This window comes from Spermophilus citellus, assembly GCF_964194105.1.
Source record: "Spermophilus citellus genome assembly, chromosome: 14".
NCBI lineage: Eukaryota > Metazoa > Chordata > Mammalia > Rodentia > Sciuridae > Spermophilus > Spermophilus citellus.
The window spans coordinates 28,922,134-28,949,015 of record NC_138194.1 but is presented as its reverse complement, the minus strand read 5'-3'; the positions used below and the strand labels follow the sequence as shown (position 1 = coordinate 28,949,015).

The 26,882-nt window shown below is 37.1% G+C and overlaps 1 protein-coding gene across 1 annotated transcript in view; it reads right to left on the bottom strand.

The window, feature by feature from the left end:
• XKR4 (XK related 4) overlaps positions 1-26,882 on the bottom strand; it is a gene marked incomplete at its 3' end in the record, with an annotated part of 419,141 nt that overhangs the window by 146,070 nt on the left and 246,189 nt on the right. The window contains exon 2 of the mRNA XM_081266649.1: positions 12,818-13,017. Within this exon, the coding sequence (XP_081122775.1) occupies positions 12,818-13,017 (200 nt within the window). The remainder of the gene's footprint in view (positions 1-12,817; positions 13,018-26,882) is intronic.

The window sequence follows — 26,882 nt, the reverse complement described above, 5'->3', positions numbered from 1 at the left end:
CACAGTGTGAGAGATACTGAGCAAGGCCACAGTGCTGGGGAAGGCCCGTGAACAACCATCTGTGTGTGAATCGGCATCTTCTCAGCCAACTATGAGAGGTTGGGTTTACATAAACAAAATAAAGTACAGAACCCCAGCAAAGATGGCGGCGGGAAGTGAGTAAGCCGCTCCGTGCTCCGTGCCGCCGCGCCCACAGCGTATGTTGCCGCGTCTTAAAAGAAGAAGTAAAGATCATTAAAGGAGATCTGTCGACAAAGACTCAGCACCGTGTCAAGAAAGGGGCCTAGGTGGAGTGAATCCGCCAGGACTCCAGCCAAGGTGGAGTGAGTCCATCACGACTTCAGCGCGAGCAGTAAGGCTGCAGCCCAAGCTGCCCAGCTCCCTCAGCCCCTTCTCCTTCTCCTCTCTGCCTTTCCGCTTTGCTTCTCCCCCGCCGTCTCTCCTCTCACGCTCAGTCCCTAAATCTAGATCTCAATTTCTTTCCCCTACCCTGCCCGCTCTCCCGCGTGTCCAGTACCCGGCCTGCGCGGGCCCCGAGGCGCTGCCTCCCCTCCCCCAGCCCGCACCCCCCCCCCCGGGAGTCCCGAAGGCCACAGCTGGGCCGCCACCACGGCGCCGCCGCCGCCGCTTCCCACGGAGCACCATAGAGCAGACTCTTCACTGCGCGAGTGAGCTGCCGAGTAAAATGGAACAGCTGATAAGATGAGTGACAATTTAAAATCTAAGTGATCCAACATGGCGGTGGACACGGAGAGATCAAGTCTCTAACCCCTTCAGCTGCGCGAGCATAGGGAGAAGTAAACTGTCAAAATACTGTTCACTCAGGACCACTAGGCACTGTTGAGCTGAAGGGGATCCCGGGCGAACAGTCTGCCCCTCTCAGAACACACCGAGCCCGGATCGGCTACATTCTAGCTCCGGTTTCCCTGCTTCTCGTGACTCAGCACTAATGATCCCGCTGAAATAACTAGTCGGCCCACCTGAACTCACAGAGGTTAAAGCCAACTGAGCACGATAGTCAGACCCAGGGTATCCCTCTGCTGACAACAGAGGTCCCTTGCACCAACTACCAGGGGAGTTGCTACCTGAGGGCAAACAAATTCGCTGGGGGTCCTCAGCCCCAAGCCCTACAAGCTTAGGGTCTGAGGGAGGCAAACAGAAAGGGTGTGCCCAGGCATCCATGGAAACAGGGCTCCCAGGAGCAGCAGACCCGGCGTGTAGCCAGTATTGTGGTGAGCGTCACAGGTGAGCGGGGCCTGGCTTGAGGAACCACAAGAGAAGGCCCTAGACACTCAGGATTGGAGACCCGCACAGTCTGGGAAGAAGAGCTGAGGCACAGTGATTGGTTCCCACCCATCAAGAAGAGAAGCCTGGCCCAGTGGGCATAGCTCCACCTACTGGAAGAGAAGTTAATTGAGCTCTATGACTGCATTTATTATTATTATTATTATTATTTTAATGATTATTATTGGTATTTTTTAAATTTTATTTTCACTTTTTGTTGTTGATGTTGTTGTTGTTCTTCAACTTTCTTATTAATGGTTTCAATTTTTTTAATTCTTTTTATTCTATTATTATTACTATTATTTTTAAAACTTTAATTTCCATTTGTTTATTATCATTATAATTTTTTTTGGTTTTAAATTTTTATTTTTTCGTTTTTTCTTTCTTTCTTTTCACTTTTTTTCTTTTGTCTTTTCATTTCTTTTCAATTTTCTTATTCCCCCTTTCTTGAATTCTACCTGCCTACACTCACTCTCTTTAGTGACTTCTTCCCTTCCCTTCTAATATCTCTCCTCCCAAGCATCAAATAAATTTATAAGAGTAAACAGAAACTCAGCAGTCAAACAGAACAAGAAGTATCATGAGCATAAAAAAGCAAGGAAAAAAAGGAGTACAAACAATGAAGGACAGCCTAAATATTCAGGGGGACCTGTAGTCATCAGAAAAATGGCCATATAAAGAACTCAAGGAACACCTTTGACAGATGGAAAGGAACCTTAAAGATCACATTGAAAATGAATTACGTAAACAGATAAAAGAAGAAGTTAAGCATCTTTATCAGGAGATAGAGATTATAAAAAAAAATCAAACAATTATTCTAGAAATGAAGGAAACGATAAACCAAATTAAAAACTCAATCGAGAGTATCACTAACAGAGTGGAGCAAGTAGAAGCCAGAACGTCAGATAATGAAGACAAAATATATCATCTTGAAAAGAGTCTAGCCAACTCAGATAGGCTGGTAAAAAATCACGAGAAAAACATCCAAGAGATTTGGGATAACTTAAAAAAACCAAACTTACGAGTCATCGGGATAGAGGAAGGCACAGAGATTCATACCAAGGGAATGAGTAACCTGCTGAATGAAATAATTACAGAAAACTTTCCAGAAATAAAAAAGGAAACAGATATACAAATTGTAGATGCATACAGGACACCGAGCACACAAAATCACAGTAGACCAATGCCAAGACACATTGTTATGAAGATATCCAATATACAGAACAAAGAGAAAATATTAAAAGCTACAAGAGAAAAGAGGCAGATTACATTTAGGGGTAAACCAATAAGGTTAACAACGGATTTTTTATCACAGACACTGAAAGTGAGAAGATCCTGGAACAACGTATATCAAACACTGAAAGACAATGGATGCCAACCAAGAATTCTGTATCCAGCAAAATTAAGCTTCAGATATGACAACGAAATAAAAATCTTTCATGATAAACAAAAGCTAAAAGAATTTGTAGCCAGAAAACCAGCATTGCAAAGCATTTTGAGCAAAACACTACACGAGGAAGAAACGAAAAACAATAACCAAAACCATCAGCGGGAAGTGCCTCGGTAAAGACAGAGGATGGGGGGAAAGCTAATCATGGAGAAACAAACTAAATTAGAAAAAAAAGAGATAAATAATCAAACACGGCAGGAAGTACAAACCATATATCAATAGTAACTCTAAACGTTAATGGCTTAAACTCTCCAATAAAGCGACATAGGCTGGTAACATGGATTAAAAAAACAAATCCAACAATATGCTGCCTCCAGGAGACACATCTGATTGGAAAAGACATACACAGGCTCAAGGTAAAAGGTTGGGAAAAAATATACCACGCACACGGTCCTCGTAAGCAAGCAGGGGTAGCCATTCTCATATTGAATAAAATCAACTTCAAGACTAAGTTAATCAAAAGGGATAAGGAAGGACATTATATACTGTTAAAAGGAACCATTCACGAACAAGACATAACAATTATCAATATTTATGCACCAAATAATGGTGCTGCGACATTCATAAAACAAACTCTCCTCAAGTTCAAGAATCAAATAGACCACAACACAATAATCATGGGTGACTTCAACACACCTCTCTCACCATTGGACAGATCCTCCAAACAAAAGCTGAATAAAGAAACTATTGACCTCAATGTCACAATCAATAACCTAGACTTAACTGACATATATAGAATATATCAACCATCATCAAGTGGATATACTTTTTTCTCAGCAGCACATGGATCCTTCTCAAAAATAGACCATATATTATGCCATAGGGCAACCCTCAGTAAATATAGAGGGGTGGAGATAATACCATGCACTTTATCAGATCATAATGGAATGAAACTGGAAATCAATGATAAAAGAAGGAAGGAAAAATCCTACATCACATGGACAATGAACAATACGTTACTTAAAGATCAATGGGTTACAGAAGACATAAAGGAGGAAATCAAAAAATTCTTAGAGATAAATGAAAATACAGACACAACATATCAGAATCTATGGGACACAATGAGAGCAGTTTTAAGAGGGAAATTCATCGCCTGGAGGTCATTCCTCAAAAAAAGGAAAAACCAACAAATAAATGAGCTCATACTTCATCTCAAAGCCCTAGAAAAGGAAGAGCAAAACAATAGCAAATGTAGCAGAAGGCAAGAACTAATTAAAATCAGAGCAGAGATCAATGAAATTGAAACAAAAGAAACTATTGAAAAAATTAACAAAACAAAAAGTTGGTTCTTTGAAAAAATAAACAAGATCGACAGACCCTTAGCCATGCTAACGAAGAGAAGAAGAGAGAGAACTCAAATTATTAACATACGAGATGAAAAAGGCAATATCACAACAGATGCTACAGAAATACAGAAGACAATTAGAAATTACTTTGAAAACCTATATTCCAATAAAATAGAAGATAGTGAAGACATTGATAAATATATTAGGTCATATGATTTGCCCAGACTGAGTCAGGAGGATACACACAATTTAAACAGACCAATATCAATGGATGAAATTGAAGAAGCAATCAAAAGACTCCCAACCAAGAAAAGCCCAGGACCAGATGGGTACACAGCGGAGTTTTACAAAACCTTTAAAGAAGAATTAATACCAATACTTTTCAAATTATTTCAGGAAATAGAAAAAGAGGGAGCTCTACCAAATTCATTCTATGAGGCCAACATCACCCTGATTCCGAAACCAGACAAAGACACCTCAAAGAAAGAAAACTACAGACCAATATCTCTGATGAACCTAGATGCAAAAATCCTCAATAAAATTCTGGTGAATCAGATACAAAGGCACATCAAAAAAATTGTGCACCATGATCAAGTAGGATTCATCCCTGGGATGCAAGGATGGTTCAATATACGGAAATCAATAAATGTTATTCACCACATCAATAGACTTAAAGATAAGAACCATATGATCATCTCGATAGACGCAGAAAAAGCATTTGACAAAGTACAGCATCCCTTTATGTTCAAAACATTAGAAAAACTAGGGATAACAGGAACTTACCTCAGCATTGTAAAAGCTATCTATGCTAAGCCTCAGGCTAGCATCATTCTGAATGGAGAAAAATTGAAGGCATTCCCTCTAAAATCTGGAACAAGACAGGGATGCCCCCTATCACCACTTCTATTCAATATAGTTCTCGAAACACTGGCCAGAGCAATTAGACAGACGAAAGAAATTAAAGGCATAAAAATAGGAAAAGAAGAACTTAAATTATCACTATTTGTGGATGACATGATTCTATACCTAGAAGACCCAAAAGGGTCTACAAAAAAACTACTAGAACTAATAAATGAATTCAGCAAAGTGGCAGGATATAAAATCAACACACATAAATCAAAGGCATTTCTGTATATCAGCGACAAAACTTCTGAAACGGAAATGAGGAAAAACACTCCATTCACAATATCCTCAAAAAGAATAAAATACTTGGGAATCAACCTAACAAAAGAGGTGAAAGACCTATACAATGAAAACTACAGAACCCTAAAGAGAGAAATAGAAGAGGATCTTAGAAGATGGAAAAAATATACCTTGTTCATGGATAGGCAGAAGTAACATCATCAAAATGGCGATATTACCAAAAGTCCTCTATAGGTTTAATGCAATGCCAATCAAAATCCCAATGGCATTTCTTGTAGAAATAGATAAAGCAATCATGAAATTCATATGGAAAAATAAAAGACCCAGAATAGCAAAAACAATTCTAAACAGGAAGTGTGAATCAGGTGATATAGCGATACCAGATTTCAAACTATATTACAGAGCAATAGTAATAAAAACAGCATGGTACTGGTACCAGAACAGGCGGGTGGACCAATGGTACAGAATAGAGGACACAGAGACTAATCCACAAAACTACAACTATCTTATATTTGATAAAGGAGCTAAAAACATGCAATGGAGAAAGGATAGCATCTTCAACAAATGGTTTTGGGAAAACTGGAAATCCATATGCAACAATATGAAACTGAATCCCTTCCTCTCGCCATGCACAAAAGTCAACTCAAAGTGGATCAAGGAGCTTGATATCAAATCAGAGACTCTCCGTCTGATAGAAGAAAAAGTTGGCTCCAATCTACATATTGTGGGGTCGGGCTCAAAATTCCTTAATAGGACACCCATAGCACAAGAGTTAATAACAAGAATCAACAAATGGGACTTTCTTAAACTGAAAAGTTTTTTCTCAGCAAGAGAAGCAATAAGAGAGGTAAATAGGGAGCCTATATCATGGGAACAAATTTTTACTCCTCACACTTCAGATAGAGCCCTAATATCCAGAGTATACAAAGAACTCAAAAAATCAGACAATAAGATAACAAATAACCCAATCAACAAATGGGCCAAGGACCTGAACAGACACTTCACAGAGGAGGACATACAATCAATCAACAAGTACATGAAAAAATGCTCACCATCTCTAGCAGTCAGAGAAATGCAAATCAAAACCATCCTAAGATACCATCTCACCCCAGTAAGATTGGCAGCCATGATGAAGTCAAACGACAATGAGTGCTGGCGAGGATGTGGGGAAAAGGGTACTCTTGTACACTGCTGGTGGGACTGCAAACGGGTGCGGCCAATTTGGAAAGCAGTATGGAGATTCCTGGGAAAGCTGGGAATGGAACCACCATTTGACCCTGCTATTGCCCTTCTTGGACTATTCCCTGAAGACCTTAAAAGAGCACACTGCAGGGATACTGCCACATCGATGTTCATAGCAGCACAATTCACAATTGCTAGACTGTGTAATCAACCCAGATGCCCTTCAATAGATGAATGGATAAAAAAAAGTGGCATTTATACACCATGGAGTATTATGCAGGACTAAAAAATGACAAAATCATGGAATTTGCAGGGAAATGGATGGCACTAGAGCAGATTATGCTTAGTGAAGCTAGCCAATCCCTAGAAAACAAATACCAAATGTCTTCTTTGATATAATGAGAGCAACTAAGAACAGAACAGGGAGGAAAAGCAGGAAGAAAAGATTAACATTAAACAGAGACATGAGGTGGGAGGGAAAGGGAGAAAAAAAGGGAAATTGCATGGAAATGGAGGGAGACCCTCATTTTTTTTAAGAAGAGAGAGAGAGAGAGAGAGAGAGAGAGAGAGAGAGAGAGAGAATTTTTTAATATTTATTATTTTTTAGTTCTCGGCGGACACAACATCTTTGTTGGTATGTGGTGCTGAGGATCGAACCCAGGCCACACGCATGCCAGGTGAGCGCGCTACCACTTGAGCCACATCCCCAGCCCCGGGAGACCCTCATTGTTATACAAAATTACATATAAGAGGTTATGAGGGGAATGGGATAACAAACATGGAGGGAAATGAATTACAGTAGATGGGGTAGAGAGAGAAGATGGGAGGGGAGGGGAGGGGGGATAGTAGAGGATAGGAAAGGTAGCAGAATACAACAGTCACTAATATGGCATTATGTAAAAATGTGATGTGTAACCGATGTGATTCTGCAATCTGTATTTGGGGTAAAAATGGGAGTTCATAACCCACTTGATTCTAATGTATGAAATATGATATGTCAAGAGCTTTGTAATGTTGTGAACAATCAATAAAAAAAAACAAAATAAAGTACTATTGTCCTTTGGTATCCTCCCTCAGAGGATTGGACCAGGACCCCCCAGAGATAAAATCTAGGGATTCTCAAGTCTCTTACATAAAATGGGGTAGTATTTACATATATTCTTTGTGTATCATCCTTTATGCTTTAAATCATTTCTAGGTTACTTATAACACCCAATGCAATGTAGATGCTATGTAAATAGTTCTTAAACTGTATTAGGGAATAATGAGATAAAAGGTACAGTGAAACTGACCCAATCTAATGAAAGCCTTAAAAAATTTCCTGAAAAAAAAAATATATATATATAATTTTTTTTGTATAGTACAATTTTTTCCCCTGGATATTTTGGTGGATTGAATCCACAGAAGTGACCTCAAAGATATGGAGGGCTGACTGTATTCACAGAATCACTCTAACAAAATTAAAAGCAACTTCAGAGACCTGTTAGCCCTTTCTATCATTTTAAAGCTTTCCAGGATCATCCAAAAAAGTCAGGTAGGATAACTCTGGCCATGAGCCTTCAATATTTGTTTGCACCATCTAGATAGAAGCAAAGGTTCTGCACTCAAGGTAACTTTTACTAATGCCTGCTTCCCTCACCCCCCCATAGTCTTGGAGCTTCTCAATTTGGTTGTCCTCCACCATTTCAGACCTAAAATGTCTCAAATTTTTGTCCCCTGTGGGCTTCTCCTCCTGACCTACCTGTCTTCATTGTTACCAGGTTCTCTGTCAATCAAATGCACTCCTACCTCTGCCTCCTTTTAATCCAGATCCTGTTTGTCTAAAGATCTGGCCATTCTGTCTTCAAAGTAGTACTTCTCTTTTTAACACAGATGCATTAATTCAAGTTTCAGGATTTCAGATTTGGGTTATTTTTCCCTTTATCACATGCCATAAAAAAATTTCACTTGTCATTTCCCTGCTCCAAATAGCTACTTAGTCCCCAACTAAAATGTAGTCAGAATCTGCATTTTAATAATCTGCACTTAGAATCTGCATTTATCCTGGGCAGATAGATGCTATGCACATTAAAGCTAAGAAATCCTGCATTACATATCAAGGATCTGCCCCACAAACTTTGCATTTGTTATATCACTTAACTTTGATAATCTTATGAATTAAGCACTGTTATTATTCCCTAGTAGATGGGGAAAATTGAGGGCTAGCCACGGTAAGAATGTTTCCTGAGGTCATAGGCTGAAGTTCAGAACCCTATGATGAAATACTTATGAGGGAACAAAAAATTGAATGGGCGGTCAAGACAGGCCTTACTGAAGAAATTAAGCTGCATTCTCAAGGATTAGTGCCAATTAGTCAGGCTTCTGGAGAGGAGATAGGAATATTCCAGAAAGAATGTAACAATATGGAAAAAGGAGTAAGGTGGAAAAAAAAATGGGCACATTCTCAGAATGGAAAGGAGGATTGTATGAATGCAAGGTCATGCTCAATGAGGAGGATGCTTTGAAATGTGCAGGGATTTGATTTAATTTTCAGCGAGTGCTAAGGACAACCTTGAAAGTGTTAAGTATGTGTGTGAGGAATGACCAGAGTCTAAACAATCTCTCTGACCAGTACAGGGAGAACAGAATGAACAGGGGAAGGGTGGACAGAAGCAGTAGGCTGGCCAGGGTCTGGATGAGGATGGAGATGATTTGACCAGGGAAGTACAACAAATGAAATGGGTGAGTCTGAGATGTCGCTTTAAAATAGAATCGACAGGCCTTGGACGACATCTTACTCCCCATCTTTAACTCTAAGGCCAAGGTCACCGCATGGAGAAGGGTAGGAGCACTGTTTTCTATCTCTACCTATCAACAGAGCCTTCCCCCTTCCTGCCTGCCTCCTTCCTCTCTCTCTCCTGGTGGGATTGAGATTGGAACACCATAACAACATGTGAACTAGAGACAGTCTGGAAGTACAGGGTGAACCATGCTGTGCTCTCCTAGTGATGCGGGCAGCTGGACCGCCTTGAGTGTTTTTTTTTTTTTTTTTTTTTTTTTTTTTTTTTTTTTTTTATGCTGCAGAGATCACTGGTCCTGGGAAAGTTCAGATCCAGCGAAGAGCAGCTAGTGCCCTCCAACATGTCTCATGTGACATGTGGAATGAATAGAACTGGACGCTCAGGTTTGAGGCTTGGTTCTGCCCTGATTCCTGGTCGCAGAGCAGGAGCCGTGCTGTCTTCCTGGGCCAGTAGGAGCTGAAGGACAATCATGCTTCAGCAATTCTCCCCTGAGCCTGTCAGCCTCCAGCACAAACAGGCATCTCTGACTTAATGATGCGACAAATATGGAGAGCTGAGAAAAAAATTTAATAGCTAACAGTGTTTAGGGTTAACCAAGTTCTACAAGAAGACTGCAATTCTTAGCCTTCATTTAAAATATTCCACATTTCTCTTTATTACTGAGTCACACACCCCAATTTTTTAAAATTTATTTTGATTTTTAAAATTTTGAGATAGGGCCTTGCTCAGTTGCCCTTGAAGATGTGCTTCTCTTGCTTCAGACTCTAGAGTAGCTGGGGTCATAGACATGTGCCACTGTGCCCGGACAAAATATGTCAGATTTTCTGTTTGATTTTCTTCCTGTTTCTGAAACAGTATCCTTTAGAGAGTGGTAGATGGTTGAAATTGGGGTAAAGAAGCAATTTTCCTTTTATGCTAAAATAACAATTTTCAACACAGTCACATACAGAATGACTAAGGACCATTTTCTACCTGCTAAATAAGAATGTTTTAGGGATTTTAATTCAGAGCTATTTGTGAATACATCACAGATTTCATGTCTATTGATTATTTGCATCTAGAGCATAAAGTTGTATTTTTACATTCAAATCCCAGGAATTTCTTACCACTAAAGATGTACGAAAACACATATAAAGCTACGTTCTTTTATCACATTTATTTTTCTTTTCCTAGAGAGGAAAAGCTCTGTTCTTATAAACAACATCAATTTAATTCATAAACTGGTACATTTGTAAGCAGAGGGGCATTCAGGAACGTATTTCCTAAATATAGTTTTTTTTTCAATGCAAAAGGATCAGATAGTGATGGCTGGGCTGGTCTTTTTTAGCTGGAGGGTTTGTGGTTGTTGTTTGAGGTTATGCATTTTCACTCTTTGATGTCATTACACAAACCTCTAGCACCCCCCTCCCTTGTTAAAACACAGCAACAATAAGATTAACCTAGTCAGTTTATTTCTCATGTGTGCTCAATGTCTTGCATGGATCCTACTGATCTTTGGATTAATGTATCTTTTGACCACCTTGAGAGTGATACAGGGCACATTTTCCCTACAGCATCCTGAAATTAGAAGGTAAGGTTCCTCACTGCCAGGGTCAAAGTCTGGCATATGAGCCCATAGCCTGATGTAAATGCTCAGGTTAGTGTATAAGCTGGGGGTATAAGTGTGTGTGTGTGTGTGTGTGTGTGTGTATGTATTAGATATATATATATACACACACACATACATACATAGATAGATACACCCACACACCCACACAGACACATATATGTGTGCATATGTATTTTTTTCCTCTGAAATTTTACATGAAGTTCTTAAACCAAAAGGGTGATCTCTTCTTATACTCTCTCTTACCTTTCCTTCTCTATCTCTATTACCTTGAGGATACAACATCTCAATGATTTTTAAAAATCTTTTAGAAAACCAGTAGAGGCATTCAGGAACTTTTGGCCATAGGAGAAGTGGCTTGCAACTTTCCACCTTTGATCTTGGATTTTTCTCTTCTAAAGAGTTTCTGATTGTCCAACTCTACTAAGGAGTTGCCGAGCTGTTCTGGAGATGAACACTAGCTTTTCTGTTGGAAATTCAGTTTTATGTGGTTTTGGGATGTCATTTGTATCTTCATTTATAGATATCCCCTCAAGCATTTACCTGGTAACATACACCTATTAAGCATTAGTTGATTCAAAGATGAAACAGAGCTATCAAAGAGTGTGAAGATGATCTGGTTTAACGTGTGACCTTCACCTTGGAGAAATCTAGGGCCCAGAGACATAAAGTGGCTTGTATAAGCCCTGGAGTGAGGCAGTAAGATGACCAGAGCCAGAACATCTGCATGACCACTTATACACCCCTGGAAACCCCCTACAATTAATTTATATGGCCTGGCTTCCTTCCCTGTGCTTTTATCTTCTATTTCTGTGTAAATTCCTCACTTTCTGTTTCTTGCAACTTGCTTTTTAGAAGCACACCTCATGGATATCTTCAAACTTCTTCTCTAACTTCCAGAATGGAAGTCTGGAAGGGTTGGGTCAGTAATCTCCAAATAAATGACTGAGTAAATGACTACCAGGGCTCCTTCTATCTTTCTTTTCTATGCACCCCAAGCCCCACTCCCAAATTAAAGCACTCAGCCAAAACTAACATGTTCTTTGAATAAGAGTTGCAAGGACACAGTAGAGATTCAGCACACCAACCAGGCCAAGAACATAGTAGCAATGTTTGTACACAGTTCCCAGGGAACTCTGCTGAGATTTAAACAAAACAAGTATAATGCAATACCTTAACCTCTTAACAACATCTATTTAGTTACAGAGTTGACAAAAAACCAGGAAACATTTACCTGAAAATGGCCTCTTACTCATCTTCTCTACACACATCTATTCACCTATCTATCCACCAGTTTGCCTAATATTCCTGCTGTATTATTTTAGAATGGAGGTGAGCAGCAGGTTCTAAGGAAACACAAGGGCAGCTCTGTTATAAATGGAGCACCTTTACTGATGAGATAAACCACACAAAAATCTTAATCTGATAACATACATTTCATAAAACTTCATAGTATATAAATAACATATTTTAAACATTGAAAACATTCTTGTATATGATTATTTTAATGTTAGAGTAATCCCTATCATTTCCTTTTAATTCCTCTTCTTTCCATTTCTTAATGTCAAAAAGAAATGGCAGAGCCCTGTATAGGGATGCTTCTTTGTAATCCCATCTGCTTTGGAAAGCTGAGGCAGGAGAATTGCAAAATCAAGGCCAGCCAGAGCAACATAACAAAAACCATCTCAGAAAAAAAAAAGAAATGAGAAATGGTAGGGATTACTCATGCATGTATTAGAGAGTGATAATTATTGCTGTCTTTGTGAAACATTGGAAAAATTATTCTATCATAAAAACCAGAAGCCTTGAATCTATCTCCATATTCACCAAGTGTAAAAAATCAGAAAGCATGTTTTTTTTTTCCTACTCAGATGGCAGCTGTAGGGCAAAAATATCAGTCTTCCAATTAGTTAGCCATGACAAGTGATGGTGAGTGAAACACCATGCAGTGTTCACAAATCGTATGTAAAACAGCAGACACCACAGGCTGCGTCAATGGAGGGCATTAAGGGCAATTTCTTGGACTGTGACAAAAGTAGTCAGTTAATCTTTCCCCAGATTCAGAAACCAAATTGCAAGCCCTTACCTTGGAGGGCCTGTAATCTGTGAGTCTGGACGATAATGCAGAGCTGCAGGACCAGCTGTGGAGCACTCTCCAGAAAGGTGGCTAGCAGATGCAGCATACTCACATCGGCATACTCATACACCATTTTCCAGTAAAACCTCCATCTGTCATTTTCCCCACTCTGTCGGCTGCGAATACCTAAGTATATTGTGTGGAAATATCTAGAAGGAAAATATAGAGAACAAGAAAGAGATAAGTGTCAATTTGTAATTCCAACTCCAGAGTTGTTTTTCTCTTCTGCAAGTCACTGTAGGCAAGGACACACATGAAACAATTAACATGGTGACTTAAAAATTAAACCTCAAAGTTACAAGTACCATCATCCTTTAATGCTGACTTTTAGAAGTCACCACAATTTCAGTCCCCCCTTGAAAGGCCTTCCATTGAATTGCAATATAAGAGTGAGGTGAATTTTGATGGGACCTCAGGTATGGAATAAATATGCTACTTCGAAAACCTACACATATTGTTTCTAGTCATATTCTCTGAGTGCCCAATAGTTACCATGATGTAAATTTCTCTTAGGACACAATGTAACTCTAAAGTACTGATATATATGTTAGTGCTTTAAAAAATCCCTTTCATAATACTGAAAATCTCAAACATATATAAAAGAAATAAAAACAAAGTTAATGATTCCGCTATACTTTTCACCAAGATTAAATATTTACTGATAATCTTCTTTCATATATTCTTGCACTTACTTCCTGATAGAACATTATTTTGAGCAAACCCCACACATCATATTATTTCATCTGTAAATATTTCATTAAAAATTTAAATCAATATCACCACACTTACAAATAACAAAAATAACTTCTCATTATAAATTTCTTAATATAAATACTCCCTGTTTGTATTTTCCCAATTACCATGATTTTTAGCAGTTTGTTTGAAATGCAGTCTAAACAGGGTCTATACATGGTGATTATTTGATATGTATCTTAAGCCTCTTTTACACTATGGATTCCCCTTCCATTTAAAAAAGATTCTTCTTACATATTTTCTCTTGGGTTGATTTTGTTGATTATATGATGCAGTTAATGTACCTGTCTTTTATGTTTTCTGAAAATGAGTAATTAGTGTTAGAATTTGGATGAGATCCAAGTCTGATCATTTTAGGCAGGTGACAATGTCTACTTTCATAAGGAGGCACATCATGATTTTCTCTTTGATTATCACCCGTTGATGATATTGCAGTTAAGTTTGCTAAATGGTGATATTCTGAGTCCAACACACTTTTGCATATATTGACCAGAATAATACTTCTCCAGGCCTTTTGTCAATGTCTCTACAGTATTTGGTTGTCAGGAGCTTGCTTTCTGGTAGATCCCTCAAGAAACTTAGGGTCCCAGAGTTCTTGTGTGTTTGCAACACTACACAATGATCAGATTTGCTCTTGGTGGGGATAAGGTTCTTTTGGTTACACAGACCCTAAAGCTTCACTTTTGGTTGGAGATAGGTGTCCACTTCTGGAGTCTGTGAAAGAACTGTGCTTGTCTAGCACAAAGATTCTCTGATGCCAACAGGAGGGATATGGAAAGGAAGCAGAAGATCAAAAAGCCAGAACAACTTTTCCACTGGAAGGACAGCTGAATGGATAAAAGAAATTATGCAAATTCCCTGGAAGGCAAAAATCTACTATTTATTTACTTATACATTTTAAATCTATCATTTCCTTGTTTACTAACAAAGAATTGTCACAGAAATGTTTGCTAGAAAAACTGCTATTCTTTCTGTTATAAGCTGTTGGATCCTTCTGCTTGGCTGCCCAAAGAATATTTTGTTTCTTTTTTATGTTTTGTTTGTTTCATTTTGTTTTGGTTTTGGTACCAGGGATTGAAACCAGGGGAGCTTAACCACTGAGTCACATGCCCAGGCCTTTTTCTTTTTGTATAGTTTGAGACAGGGTCTCACTAAGTTGCTGAAGCTGGCCTTGAACTCTCCATCCTCCTGCCTCAGCCTCCCCAGCTGCTGGGATTTCCAGTGTGCACCACTGCACCTGTCTAGAATGTATCTTGATGAAGGCTATTCTGCATCAGTTTTCTCAAAGATGTGATCTGCCTGTTCATTACAGAGCTTCAAGTTTCAATATGTAGTTGTAAGTTTTCTTGAATTAGAGTGTTTAGTATTTTTTCTAATGGGTTGCTTTGGTGTTTATTTTTGAGGACTCTTACTTATATATGTATGTTGTATCTTCTTTATTTTCTGTGTCTGTTTCTTTGGGATCCTTGTAGCCTCAAAATGGTTTTTGATTAGAAGCTTTTCCACTTTTCCATCTATCTTTTAACTACAGCATTTAATCATGCCATATCCCCTTTAGTTGAATATTCACTCTGACCTTTTTTTTTTAATTAGAATTCTATGTTGAGTTCTATCCACCTTCTTATCAAGTCTTACCTTTTCTATGCACTTCTTTTTTGAATCTTTCCAATTCTCACATTTTTTTCATAGCTTCTGTGATTTTCTTAATTTCTTTCAGCTCATTTTGAAATTTTTACTCATTTTTAAAAATCTGGTTTGTGAATGCTTTTTCTTTCTGGTGTGTTATCATTGTCTGTAGGTACCTTAATAGTTTTCTTATTCTCTTCTTATGATAATAACTTTGATCTTTTTGTTCTTGCTGTTTTAAAAATTAATTCAGTTTTCAAGCATTTTTAGGATAGTTTGCTGGTTTTACCACTCAAGCACATATTCATCCATTGTTCTCATTAAGTGATAAAAAATAAGATCACTTGTTCCTTTCTGACATGAGCTGCCTCTGTTCCCTCCCTTTCTGTTCCTTCTCTTTCATTTCTTGTGGTTGATCCTGTTCTGCTCAATTTGGAATCTATTCCTAGCAGATTCTGCTCAGTATGGAGCCTCGTTTTGGGAAGGGGGCTCTGTTCATCAGTTATTTGAGATTGGAGGACCTGCATAGAATGGGACTTCAATGCATTGCAGCCTCTTTGGACTCACCCTGGCATTGGGTCATGGAGAACACCCTCCCACTCTCTCTTGCTCCTCCTGACCCACGGTACTTGTCAGTGAGTACTTATTGTGGGTTAGGTAGTTCCCTTCTCAAGGTTATCCCTCTACTTTGTCCTGCATGGTTGTTGGTACCACATGGTTCTTAGAAGCTCTCACTAATTTGTTCTCAGGTGACCAAGTGAGTTTCTCAACAGAGAGTTTAACTGCAGATATTGTCCACAATTTTTTTAACTTTTGCCAATCCAGTTGCTCTGCTTATTTTATTGTAATAATTTTGGTAGATTAAAAAATAATCTTGCCACTACTGGTATCTTTATAGAACATTACCATTTAAAAACACAAAACAGAGCTAATCATTCCTTTGGGCCTTTGATTGCTACCAATTGAAATTTGCAATAGTGAAGTTTACAGAGACTTTTCAGGCTCATTTTTTTTCTTGGAATAATCTTGGAATATATATATATATTTTTTTTTCTTGGCATAATCTTGTGTATACACACACACACACACACATATTAGTTGTAGATGGACACAATAACTTTTATTTATTTATTTTTATGTGGTGCTAAAGATCAAACCCAGTGCCTCATGCATGCAAGCAAGCACTCTACTATTGAGCTGTGACCCCATCCTGGCAAACTCATTTTTGCACTAAGAATTTCATTCAATCATCATCAGTCATCACTCAATCCTTTGTGCACATGGGCCCCTCTCCCCATTAATATTAGTTTCCTTGGGTTTCTTTAATAAATTGTCACAAACTGGTAGCTTAGACAAAATAAATTTATTATTCCCCAGTCTGAGATCAAGGTGTCATTAGGGTTGTTTCCTTTTGAAGGCTACAAACATGCTTCTTTCTCATAGCTTCTGATGATTTGCTGGCCTTCTTTGCCATTCTTTGGCTTGGACATGCACCAACCCAATATCTGCCTCTATCTTCACATGACATTCTCCCTGCGTATGTCTAAATTTCTCCTTTTCTAACCACTTGGTCATATTGGATTAGGACTCATTCCAACAATCTCAACTTGTTCATCTGCAAGGATCCTGTGTTATCTCCAAATAAGGTCACATTCACAAGGTGAGAGTTAGGGCTTCAACACTTGTTGGGGAGGACAAAAGTCATCCCTTATACTCTTCTGTCAATGCTTGATCTTGTTTCCCCTAGGACTTCTCCCCTTTAGAGATTTATTAGTGTGCATCTTATACTCTGACCTTCCCTTGAGATCCAGATTCACATGTGCACCTGCCTTCCAGATCTCTCCATGAGTTTTCCTTCCCCTACGCTAGTGATTCACATCACCATCCATCAAGTCATCTGAGTGAGTCCTGGGGGGCATTTTAGGCTCCTAATCTTCCTTTCCATTTATTTGATGAGGACTATGTATTGGAACTTTTATCTCCTTATTGTTGTCCATTTTCCCTGTCTTTTCTAAAGGCTGATTCTCTGGGTTTCTGTTTTGTGTCTGTCACTTACTAACAGTATGACCTTGAACTTAACATCTATCATCTGGGCAAAATAATAGCACCAATCACAGAGGTTGATCAGAGAATTAAAGTAATACAAGTGAAGGGCTTATCTCAGCCCTTGGTAGATGGTAGGTATTCAATAAATGTTTGTTCTTACTATTAATTGACTTTGAAATCTCGAATGGATTCTTCCTATTTAGCTTTCAGAGTGAACTTTCTATAACAAAAGTGGAATCCAATCTCTCCTATCTTAAAAACATTAATGACTTCCCACTGCTTAGAAGATAAACAGTAAATGCAAGCAATGTAAATAATGGTTTTGAAATCTTTTAATTCAACTTTTATGTTCTGACTTTGGTCTATACCCACTCTTTCCCATGTTTTATGGTCTCACCATATTGAAGTACTTGCTCCTCCTTGGATATGAATCTGTACCTTGATACCTTCATTGCTGCAGTTCTTTTGTCCTGGAATTCCTCTCCACATTCCTTATCACCCTGGAATGACTACTAAGTCTATAAAGTCAAATGTCACCTGTTTCTTACCTTCTCCCCAGGTAGAACCATGCATTTTACTATTTGTGCTTGACTATCTTTATTCAGACTTTCATAAGGGGAAATAACATTAATTTTGTATTTATTCATCTGTGTGTTAATCTCAAATCCCATAGTTACAAAGTCCCAGAGAGAAAAGAATGTTATTTGTCTATGTACCTCATGTCTAGGTCAGGTTCTGATGATCAACAGACATTCAATACACTCCTTTATTGATTCACTGTGTATGTACTGAACACATGCAATATTTGTAATTTTGTATATTTGGAAATGGAAAGTCATCAGAGAGTTCTGAACAGAAGAGGAAGGAATTTGACTTGCATTTTACCAGCATTGCTTGCTGCATAAAAAACCAGCACAAAGCGGGAATCAGGGGCACTGGCTCAAAGACTATTTCAAATAGAGTCCAGGTGAGAAGAGATGCTGGCTTTGAGGATATCAGTGCAATTGTGGCAGAAATGCATGGGGTGGGTACAACCAAGAGAGAGTGTGGACATCACTTGCATTTTGAATGATCCAATTAATGAATAAATGCTCAGTTTCCTAGCAACTACCTAAGTTTTAAGCCAGAACTTCCATAGCATTAGTGGAGATAGTGCACTCCCACAGGGTTGTTCCTGGGCTCTGTCATTTCTAGTTCTCCCCTAGGGAGGATTATACTTTCAATTCTTGGCTGCCACTGGTTAAAAAAGTTATAAAACTGGGCTTATAGGTCTGTGGCCCACAGGAACATGGACTCTTTGGACACAATCAAACCTTTGTTTTCATAGTACCTTGGGCTCACAGTTAACCTGATACTGGTGATGGGTTTCTTTCTCTGGAAGAAAACAAGTATTTGACTTCATGGAATTTCACATAATCAGACACAAAATAGGCCTTCCAATAAGAAACAATAGAGTTCAAACACCTGTAAAACAAGAATGGGGTAAAAAGAGCTGTTTCTAAGTCTCAGATGGGTTATTTTTTGTTTTAATTATGATAAAATACATGTAAAATTTGCTATCTTAATTATTTTAATTGTACAGTTTATTGGCATTAAGTATATTCCTACTGTTGTATAGCCATCCACAATATCCATCTCCAAAAGTCTTTCTGTCTTGCAAAACTGATTCTCTATGCATGAAACAATTTCTCATTCCTTTCTTCCTCCACCCCAGCTCCTGGCAACCACCATTTTACTTTCTGTCTCTATAAATCTGACTCTCCCAGATATCTCAAATATCTCTTGGTATTTTATTCTGTTATGCCTGGTTTATCACACTAATAATATTGTCAATGTCTATCTATGTTTAAAATGTGAATTTCATCCCACATGGGGTATTTTAAAACACCTTAATATTTTCTTGGGAGGAAAGATTTCTATTTAATACAGTAATTCATTGATAGGTCTAGCTTTCAAAGAATTAAACAAGAATGTGTTTACCATGCCCCTGTAGGTTCAAAACTATTACTACTTCTTTTTCTTCCTCCTCCTCTCCCCTCCTCCTCCCCCTCCTCCCCCTCCTCCTCCTTCTCCTCCTTCTCCTCCTCCTCTTGCTTCTCTGCCTCCTCTTTCCCCTTCTTCTTCTTCTTCTCCCCCTTCCCCTCCTATCTCCTGTCTTCCCTTTAAACAGAGTTGACTGTCTTTGTTGTTTTTGATACAATGGGAAAATGAACTTTTATTAATCTGTGGGCTCAAAGTTTGGTTGCCTCCTTTTCTGGTCAGCAGTGTAGCTCCGTCCTCACCCTTCGTTTCCTGTCATTTGGAGCTTTTAATCCAATTTGGGTTTTTTTCTGAAATCAATATGAAATTTTTTTCTTGAACTGTTTGACAGGAAAAATTTGGCCTCGTCTTTGACAGGAGTTGTAGGACGGTGCCAATTTTTTGTTTGGAAGAGACAGAGGTATTGAGAATGAGCTATGCATTTGGGAGATCTCTGTTGTCAAAGCGAATGGTACTAATTCTATCTCAGAGCTCCTTAGAAAGGTTCTGATTACAGCCAGGCCTACATAGCTGAAAGCGAACTCTGATTTAAAGCAACTGTCTTATATGGTTATTAACTTGACAAATGGCTTAACGGAGACTAAAATTTGATAGTTACAATGACAGACAATTCCATTTTCCCAAGCATGATTCTTGTTTCAGTCATCAGATGAGCCTCTGTCAAAAACAAACAAACAAGAACTGAATTCATCTACAACTGCTGTGTTTAGGTCCTTCTGCTCTCCTCCCCCTACTGGGAATACACTTCTTGATTTTGTATACTTACAAACTCTTGATTTTCTTTTTCTATTTAATTTATTTTTCTCTCCCTCTCGTAAGAAAAACTGGGTATTCAAGGTTTACTGATCTGAATCTTTGAGTCATAAATTTCTGCCTGGCCTCAACTGTTTTACCTGTGGAAATGCAAACTTAAGATTTACAGACAGTTTAGGGCTACATCAGATCCACAGTCTGACCTTTAAAACTGGCAAATGGGACATCTTATATGCACTTTATATTTATATGATATTTGTTTGCATGGTACTAAATTGGCTTATAGCTAAGACAGCACACTGTTAAGTTAGCCAAATATCTAATGCCTTTGATTCACATGAATGACTAGTAAGTCTGTGAAAAATAAGTTCATTTGAACTTGTTGCCATTAAGAATGCCTTTAAAATTTGGAAGCCTGTGGTTTTTTGTTTTGTTTTGTTTCCCCTTTTGGTCTTGTTTTGTTTTCTTGTCTGTTAACTAATTAGAATGATTCTCTAAATATTTAAGATATAGTGGTCAGTGATTCCTGTATACAGCTACTTTTATGATCTTTATAAAGAAATAACTTAGAATATTCACTATGCTTAATTTCCATAGGAAATAGAAGAATAGCTGTTTAAAAAATGCAATAAATCAGACAGAGGTTTATAAATGTTCTATCAATTTTTAGGAAAGCATTCTTTGCTATAAAAGACCATTAATATAGGTTTTTCCAGATAATATCAATGATTTCCAAATGTGTTTATGTGACTTAACGCCAACAGTCTACAGTAAAGCTAAAAAATTCTTGCCTGCTTCTCTGCAGTAGTAAACTACTTCTGTTTTCTTATCCATTGTTTAGACTGGATTCTTGAAAATATAACTTTTAAAATTGTTTTATTTTTTACAGGGAACCTTGATTCAGAGCTAAAAGTCTTTGGCTTTTCACAACTAAAATACATTGTTTTATTTATTTTTAAAATAAATGTATAATGCTTATACCTATGTATGGTATTCATGGTTTGTCTAAAATATTAGTTGTTCAATAGATTTGGAAATTCACAAGTGAGCCTATTTACTAAAATGTCTAGAATGAGTTTGAATGAGTTCTGAAAAGTTAATAATTAATTGTTACTTAAAGTATGTTGGCAGTATTCTTAAAATAAAAAAAAGTTAAATTTTATTAGGTAGTTTTTCTTTCTTCTGGGCCTGAAATAAGTGAGAGGAAATAACAGATGATTTTGAAATTGCTAGTAACATACATGTGGTTTCCACTTCTGATTTTTGGAATGGCATCATTTTATAATGAGCTAAACCTTGTGGGTTTTTTTTTTTTTTTTGGTTGTTGTTTTTTGTTGTAAGTTGTTTATCAATCCTGGCAGTACTTTCAGAAATAGTTAATTTCAATCTGTCTACATTTTCATGCAGTAGCCTAAGTGTTATATGAATTTCCAGAATTTTGACTATTCTTTATATTGGATTCAAGAGATGTTTGATGTTTGATGAGTTCTTAGACGTCTGCTTTTAAACTTGATTTGCCTCTTTAAGTTCATTTTCACAATCCCCTTGTTAGAAAAGGTTTAAGCCCCTAAAGTTGTGATTGATAAAAATAAAAATAAAAATAAAGCTTGTTTACAATTCTCTATAAACTAACATCAGTCTCTTTGCTCACTTAGAGTAAAAATGACTTTATATGATGTTGCTTGTAGAGCTACACTTCCTGTTAATGGGTTTATATTTTTTTGTACAAACTACCTGGATTTCATTGTTCTAATCATTAATGTGCTTTTCTGTGTTTTTAAAATGTCCCTCAAGGCTGTTAAATGGATCTTGTAGTATGTATGATGTCAAAAGTCTAATAATCCTTAAATAATACAGGAACTTGAAGTAACCTTTAAAATGCATTTATAGGTAGGTTCCAAAAGTTTGCAGTGACTAATCTGCTCTTAGAAAAGTTTAAAAAAATGATTTAAAGAACAAGGATTTTATATTTCATTAAGATAATTTTCTATTGATTTTTATTAGGTTTTTAATTGCTTAAAAATGAAATCCTGCAAGAAGTTAGAACTTATCAAAATCTTTATTTGTTCCAAAGTCTCTTTTTGGCTTATAACTCTGGCTAAACAAACTACTGTTTTACAATGATATCATATGTTTTATGGATACACCAATTAAAATAAATAAAAAAAAGAAGACTCCATTTTAGCCAAATTTAAGCAACAGGAAATTTTAGAGATTAGTTCTTATGCAAGCTTCTTACTGTTAAGAAACAGTAATAGCAGTCTACTCTTAGAAATAGTCTGGATATAATCCTTTAAATCATGATTGTAGTCTTAACAAATTGTAGTGATAACTAAATTGTTCTGCTAAGTTGTTAAACTTTCTATGTAATGATAATGACATGTGTTGTTTGTAGTACTTTTAGATAACATGAACTATGTCCCTGTGGTTAATAGTGGACAATCCTGCTTTATTCTTGCTCTACTTCAAAATAAAATAAATATAAAGTTAAAGGTTTTGGTATGAAACGTGTATAGGAAATGTCTATTATAAAAAGGTTCTAAGTTGGGAGGGGTGGCACACATTTGTAATTAAAGTGATTCTCTGCTGAGGCAGGAGTTTTGGGAATTCAAAGCCAGCCTCAGCAACTCAACAAGGCCCTAAGCGACTCAACAACTCTAAATAAAATATTAAAAAAGGGCTGGGAATATCAGTGGTTGAGCAACCCTGGATTCAGTCCCTGGTACCAAAAGAAAAAAAATGTCTATAAGTTGTGCTGTTTGTGTTGTGACTTGGTTTACAGAATATACTTAAATATATATGTGTGTTCTTTTTTTAATTTTTTTTTTAATTTTTCAGTGGACACAACATCTTTGTTTGTATATGGTGCTGAGGATCGAACCCAGGCGGCTCGCATCCCAGGTGAGCATGCTACCGCTTGAGCCACATCCCCAGCCCCATATGTGTGTTCTTAATTGGTAAAAATAACATTAATTTTCATAGTGTGTATTCAAAATTTTTACAGTTCTGTGGAATATACCTACATTTTAAAGATGATATAAAATATGTTAAACTTTATAAGATGATAATGAACCTTGGTTTAACATAACAAAAACTCCAGCTAACAGGCACTCTTTTTTTTATGATTGTTGTTATGTTGTCATCTATTTATTTATTTTTATTTTTATTTTTTTTAAATACACGACAGCAGAATGCATAATTCTTATTACACATATAGAACACAATTTTTCATATCTCTGTTTGTATATAAAATATGCTCACACCAATTCATGTCTTCATACATGTAAAGCTGCTTTTTCTTTTTTTTTTTTTGATAGAATGCTAGAATTCAATCTATATTAAGAAAAATCTGGATTACAGAGGTAACTCTCATCCTCTTAACTCAATAACTTATCATTATTTTTTTTTGTTGGTCGTTCAAAACATTACATAGTTCTTGATATGTCATATTTCACAGTTTGATTCAAGTGGGTTATGTACTCCCATTTTTACCCGGTATACAGATTGCAGAGTCACATCATTTACACTTCCATTGATTTAATGCCCAAATCCAATGGACTACTAATACAAACAAGTTGGTTTTCTTTGAACAGATAAAAATGATAGAACTAAACAGATTATATTTACATTCAGATTTACTGTATGGACTAGATGTGTTTGGCTCTTATCGTTTTGTGATTTTTTTGCCTGTTGAAGATTTCTTAACAGTAGACAAATAGAGAAACTTGCATAAGACTTATCTTTCTAAAAGCTCCTGTTGCTTAAAATTGGCTAAAAAGGGGTCTTCTCTTTTAAATTTATTTTTACTGATGCATTATAATGACACATACTAATGGAACTCATTACACCACATTTGTACATGCACATAATTTGATTAGTCAACATAATATGATTAGTCTCATTCACCAGTATTCCCTTCCCTGTTCCTTTCCTCTGATCCACTTGCTCTACTCTACTGATCTCCTTTTTATCATCATTTAAATTAGTGCATTATAATAATTTTTATCTATTTATCTATCTGTATGTAAGTAGGATTAATGATGGTGTGTTTGTTAATGGACGTAACATAATTAGGTGGATCACATTCCCCAGTACTTCCTTATGCTCTCCCCTCCTTCCTCCCTTTTAAAAATCCCCTTCCTTTACTCCTTTGGTCTTTCTTCTATTTAAATGAGATTGCCCCCTTCCACTGTTAAAATATTCTCTTTTTCTGTCTCCCCCTCCTCTCACAGATGAGAGAAAACATTCAATACTTGACTTTCTGATTTTGTTTTCATTTGCTATGATGTTCTGCAGTTCCATCCATTTATCAGCAAATGACATAAATTTATTCTTTTTGTGTGTGTGTGTGGCTGAGTAAAACTCCAATGTGTATATATACCATATTTTCTTTATCCACTTTTTTGTTGATGGCCACCTAGACTGGTTCTCTAACTTGGCTATTATGAATCGCACGGCTGTAAACATTGGCATGCATGTATCACGATAGTATGGTGATGTTAGTTCTTTTAGATAAATATCAAGGAGTGCACTAGCTGAATCAAGTTTCCATTCTTAGTCTTTTGATGAATCTCCATGTAGCTTTCCAAGGTAGTTGTACTAATTTGCAGTCATGCAGATAATGTATTAGTGTATCTTTCTCCCCACATTCTTGCCAGCAATTATTGTTATTTGTACTCATACTGATTGCCATTTTGACTGGAGAGAGAGAAAATCTCAGTATGGTTTTGATTTGCATTTCCCTGATTGTTAATGATGTTGAACATTTTTTCATATATTTGTTGGCCCTTTCTATTTCTTCTTTTGAGAAGTGTCTGTTTTGCTCATTTTCCCATTTATTGATTGGGGTTATTGTTTTGTTGGTGTAAGTTTTTTAAATCCTTTATTTATTCTGGATATTAATCTCCTGTTGGAAGAGTCACTGGCAAAGATTTCCTCCCATTCTGTAGGCTCTCTCTTTGACTTTTAATTGTTTCCACTGCTGGGCAGCTTTTTTTTTATTATTATTTAAAGCATTACGTAGCTCATGATATATCATCTTTCATACATTTGACTCAAATTGTGTTTTGAACTCCCATTTTCACCCCAAATACAGATTGCAGAATCACATCTGTTACATATTCACATTTTTACATAATGCCATATTAGATTTTTAATTTGATCCCATTCTACTTATTGATTCATAGTTTTGTTCCTTAACGTTAGGGGTCTTATTAAGGAACTTGGTGCCTATGCCAGTATGTTGAGTGTTAACCCTATGTTTTCTTCTAGCAGTTGCAGTCTAATTTCCAGGTCTTTGATCCACTTTAGTTGATTTTTGTGCAGAGTCAGAGATAGATGTCTAATTATATTCTTCTACAAATGGATGACCAGTTTTCCCAGCACCATTTGTTGAAAAGTCTTTTCTTTTTTTTTCCTTAAAAAGGTTCTCCTTAGGCCAATTCCCTTTCAACATGAGACCAATCAGATCAAAGAATGGGACAAGGCTCCCATGACTTGGGACCAAATTGCTTGGCAAATAATAAGCAATATCTTCAGAAGAAATAATTCCAAGTCAGAGGAAAACTGTATGCAGTCCCTTGTTAAACCCCACCAGAATAAATTGCTGGAAGGTTGTGGAAAGAGAGTTCTTATACAAATGAACCCTAACATCCTTCAGAAATAAGCATCTGGCTGATTCTGTTGACTGAGGGATCAACTAAAGAGGAGGGAACTGAAACACAGAGCTCCTGAATTCCTCAGGCTAAGAATAAATTTTACCCCTTGACTGTGAGCTGCCAAAAGAAACCAAAGATAGACATGTTCACTGGTGAGCACAGTCTAGCTAAATCAACATGTGTATAACACCTGGCTTTTATTTCTATAAATTGCAAACACTTCTGTAGGACCAGCAGAGAAACAATCTAGCTGCTTCTCTCCAGATTAATAAAATTGAATAAAATTTATTTTTCCCTTCTACATCATTTGCTTATTTCGCATGTGGGCGAGCATCTGAATGCAGCCAGCCGGGAGCCGGGCAGTCTGTCTAGCTGGGCTGCCAGCAACAGGTATGTGAAGTGCCAGGCTGAGGACCCATTCATCCTCTTGCTCTTTATTTTTAAGAACGCACAGACATTTCACTAAAAATGAACTAAAATAATATACAGCACAGTATAGAACAAAAAAAATGGTTAAAACTTGTGCCCAATAAGGATCTATGAATCTAATTAGAGTACAGTCATTCATCGTACAGTTATCCCTTCATAGCCCCAGATACCAAAATCTGTGGATGTTCAAATCCCTAATGTAAAATGGCATAGTATTTTCATAGAACCTATGCACATCTTCCTGTACATTTAAGAAAAAATCTACATGTTCAGTACAATCATAATATTTTTCCTGATATTTTGGATCCATAGTTGGTTGAATCCACAAATGTGAAACCTAAGTATATTGTTCAGGCAAAATGTAGGTTAAACTATTACTACAATGTGTGTGTGTGTGTGTGTGTGTGTGTGTGTGTGTGTGTTTCCATACACAGAATACAATTTAGAATGCTTACTACTAAAGAATTAAAGCTATGATTCCTGAGTGCTGGGGGCTATCGGTTACTTATTATTATTTTTGCAATATCTAAACAATGCTGTGGTATACTTTTACATGGCTAAAGTTTAAGTACCAAAAGAGCTTTCCTGTTTTATTTTTGTTATTGGAGATCTAACCCAGGGCCTTGTGTATGCCACAGAAACACTTCCACAGAACCACAACACCAGCCCCAATACTTTCATATTTTAAACTGTTTTATATACTTTGTGAA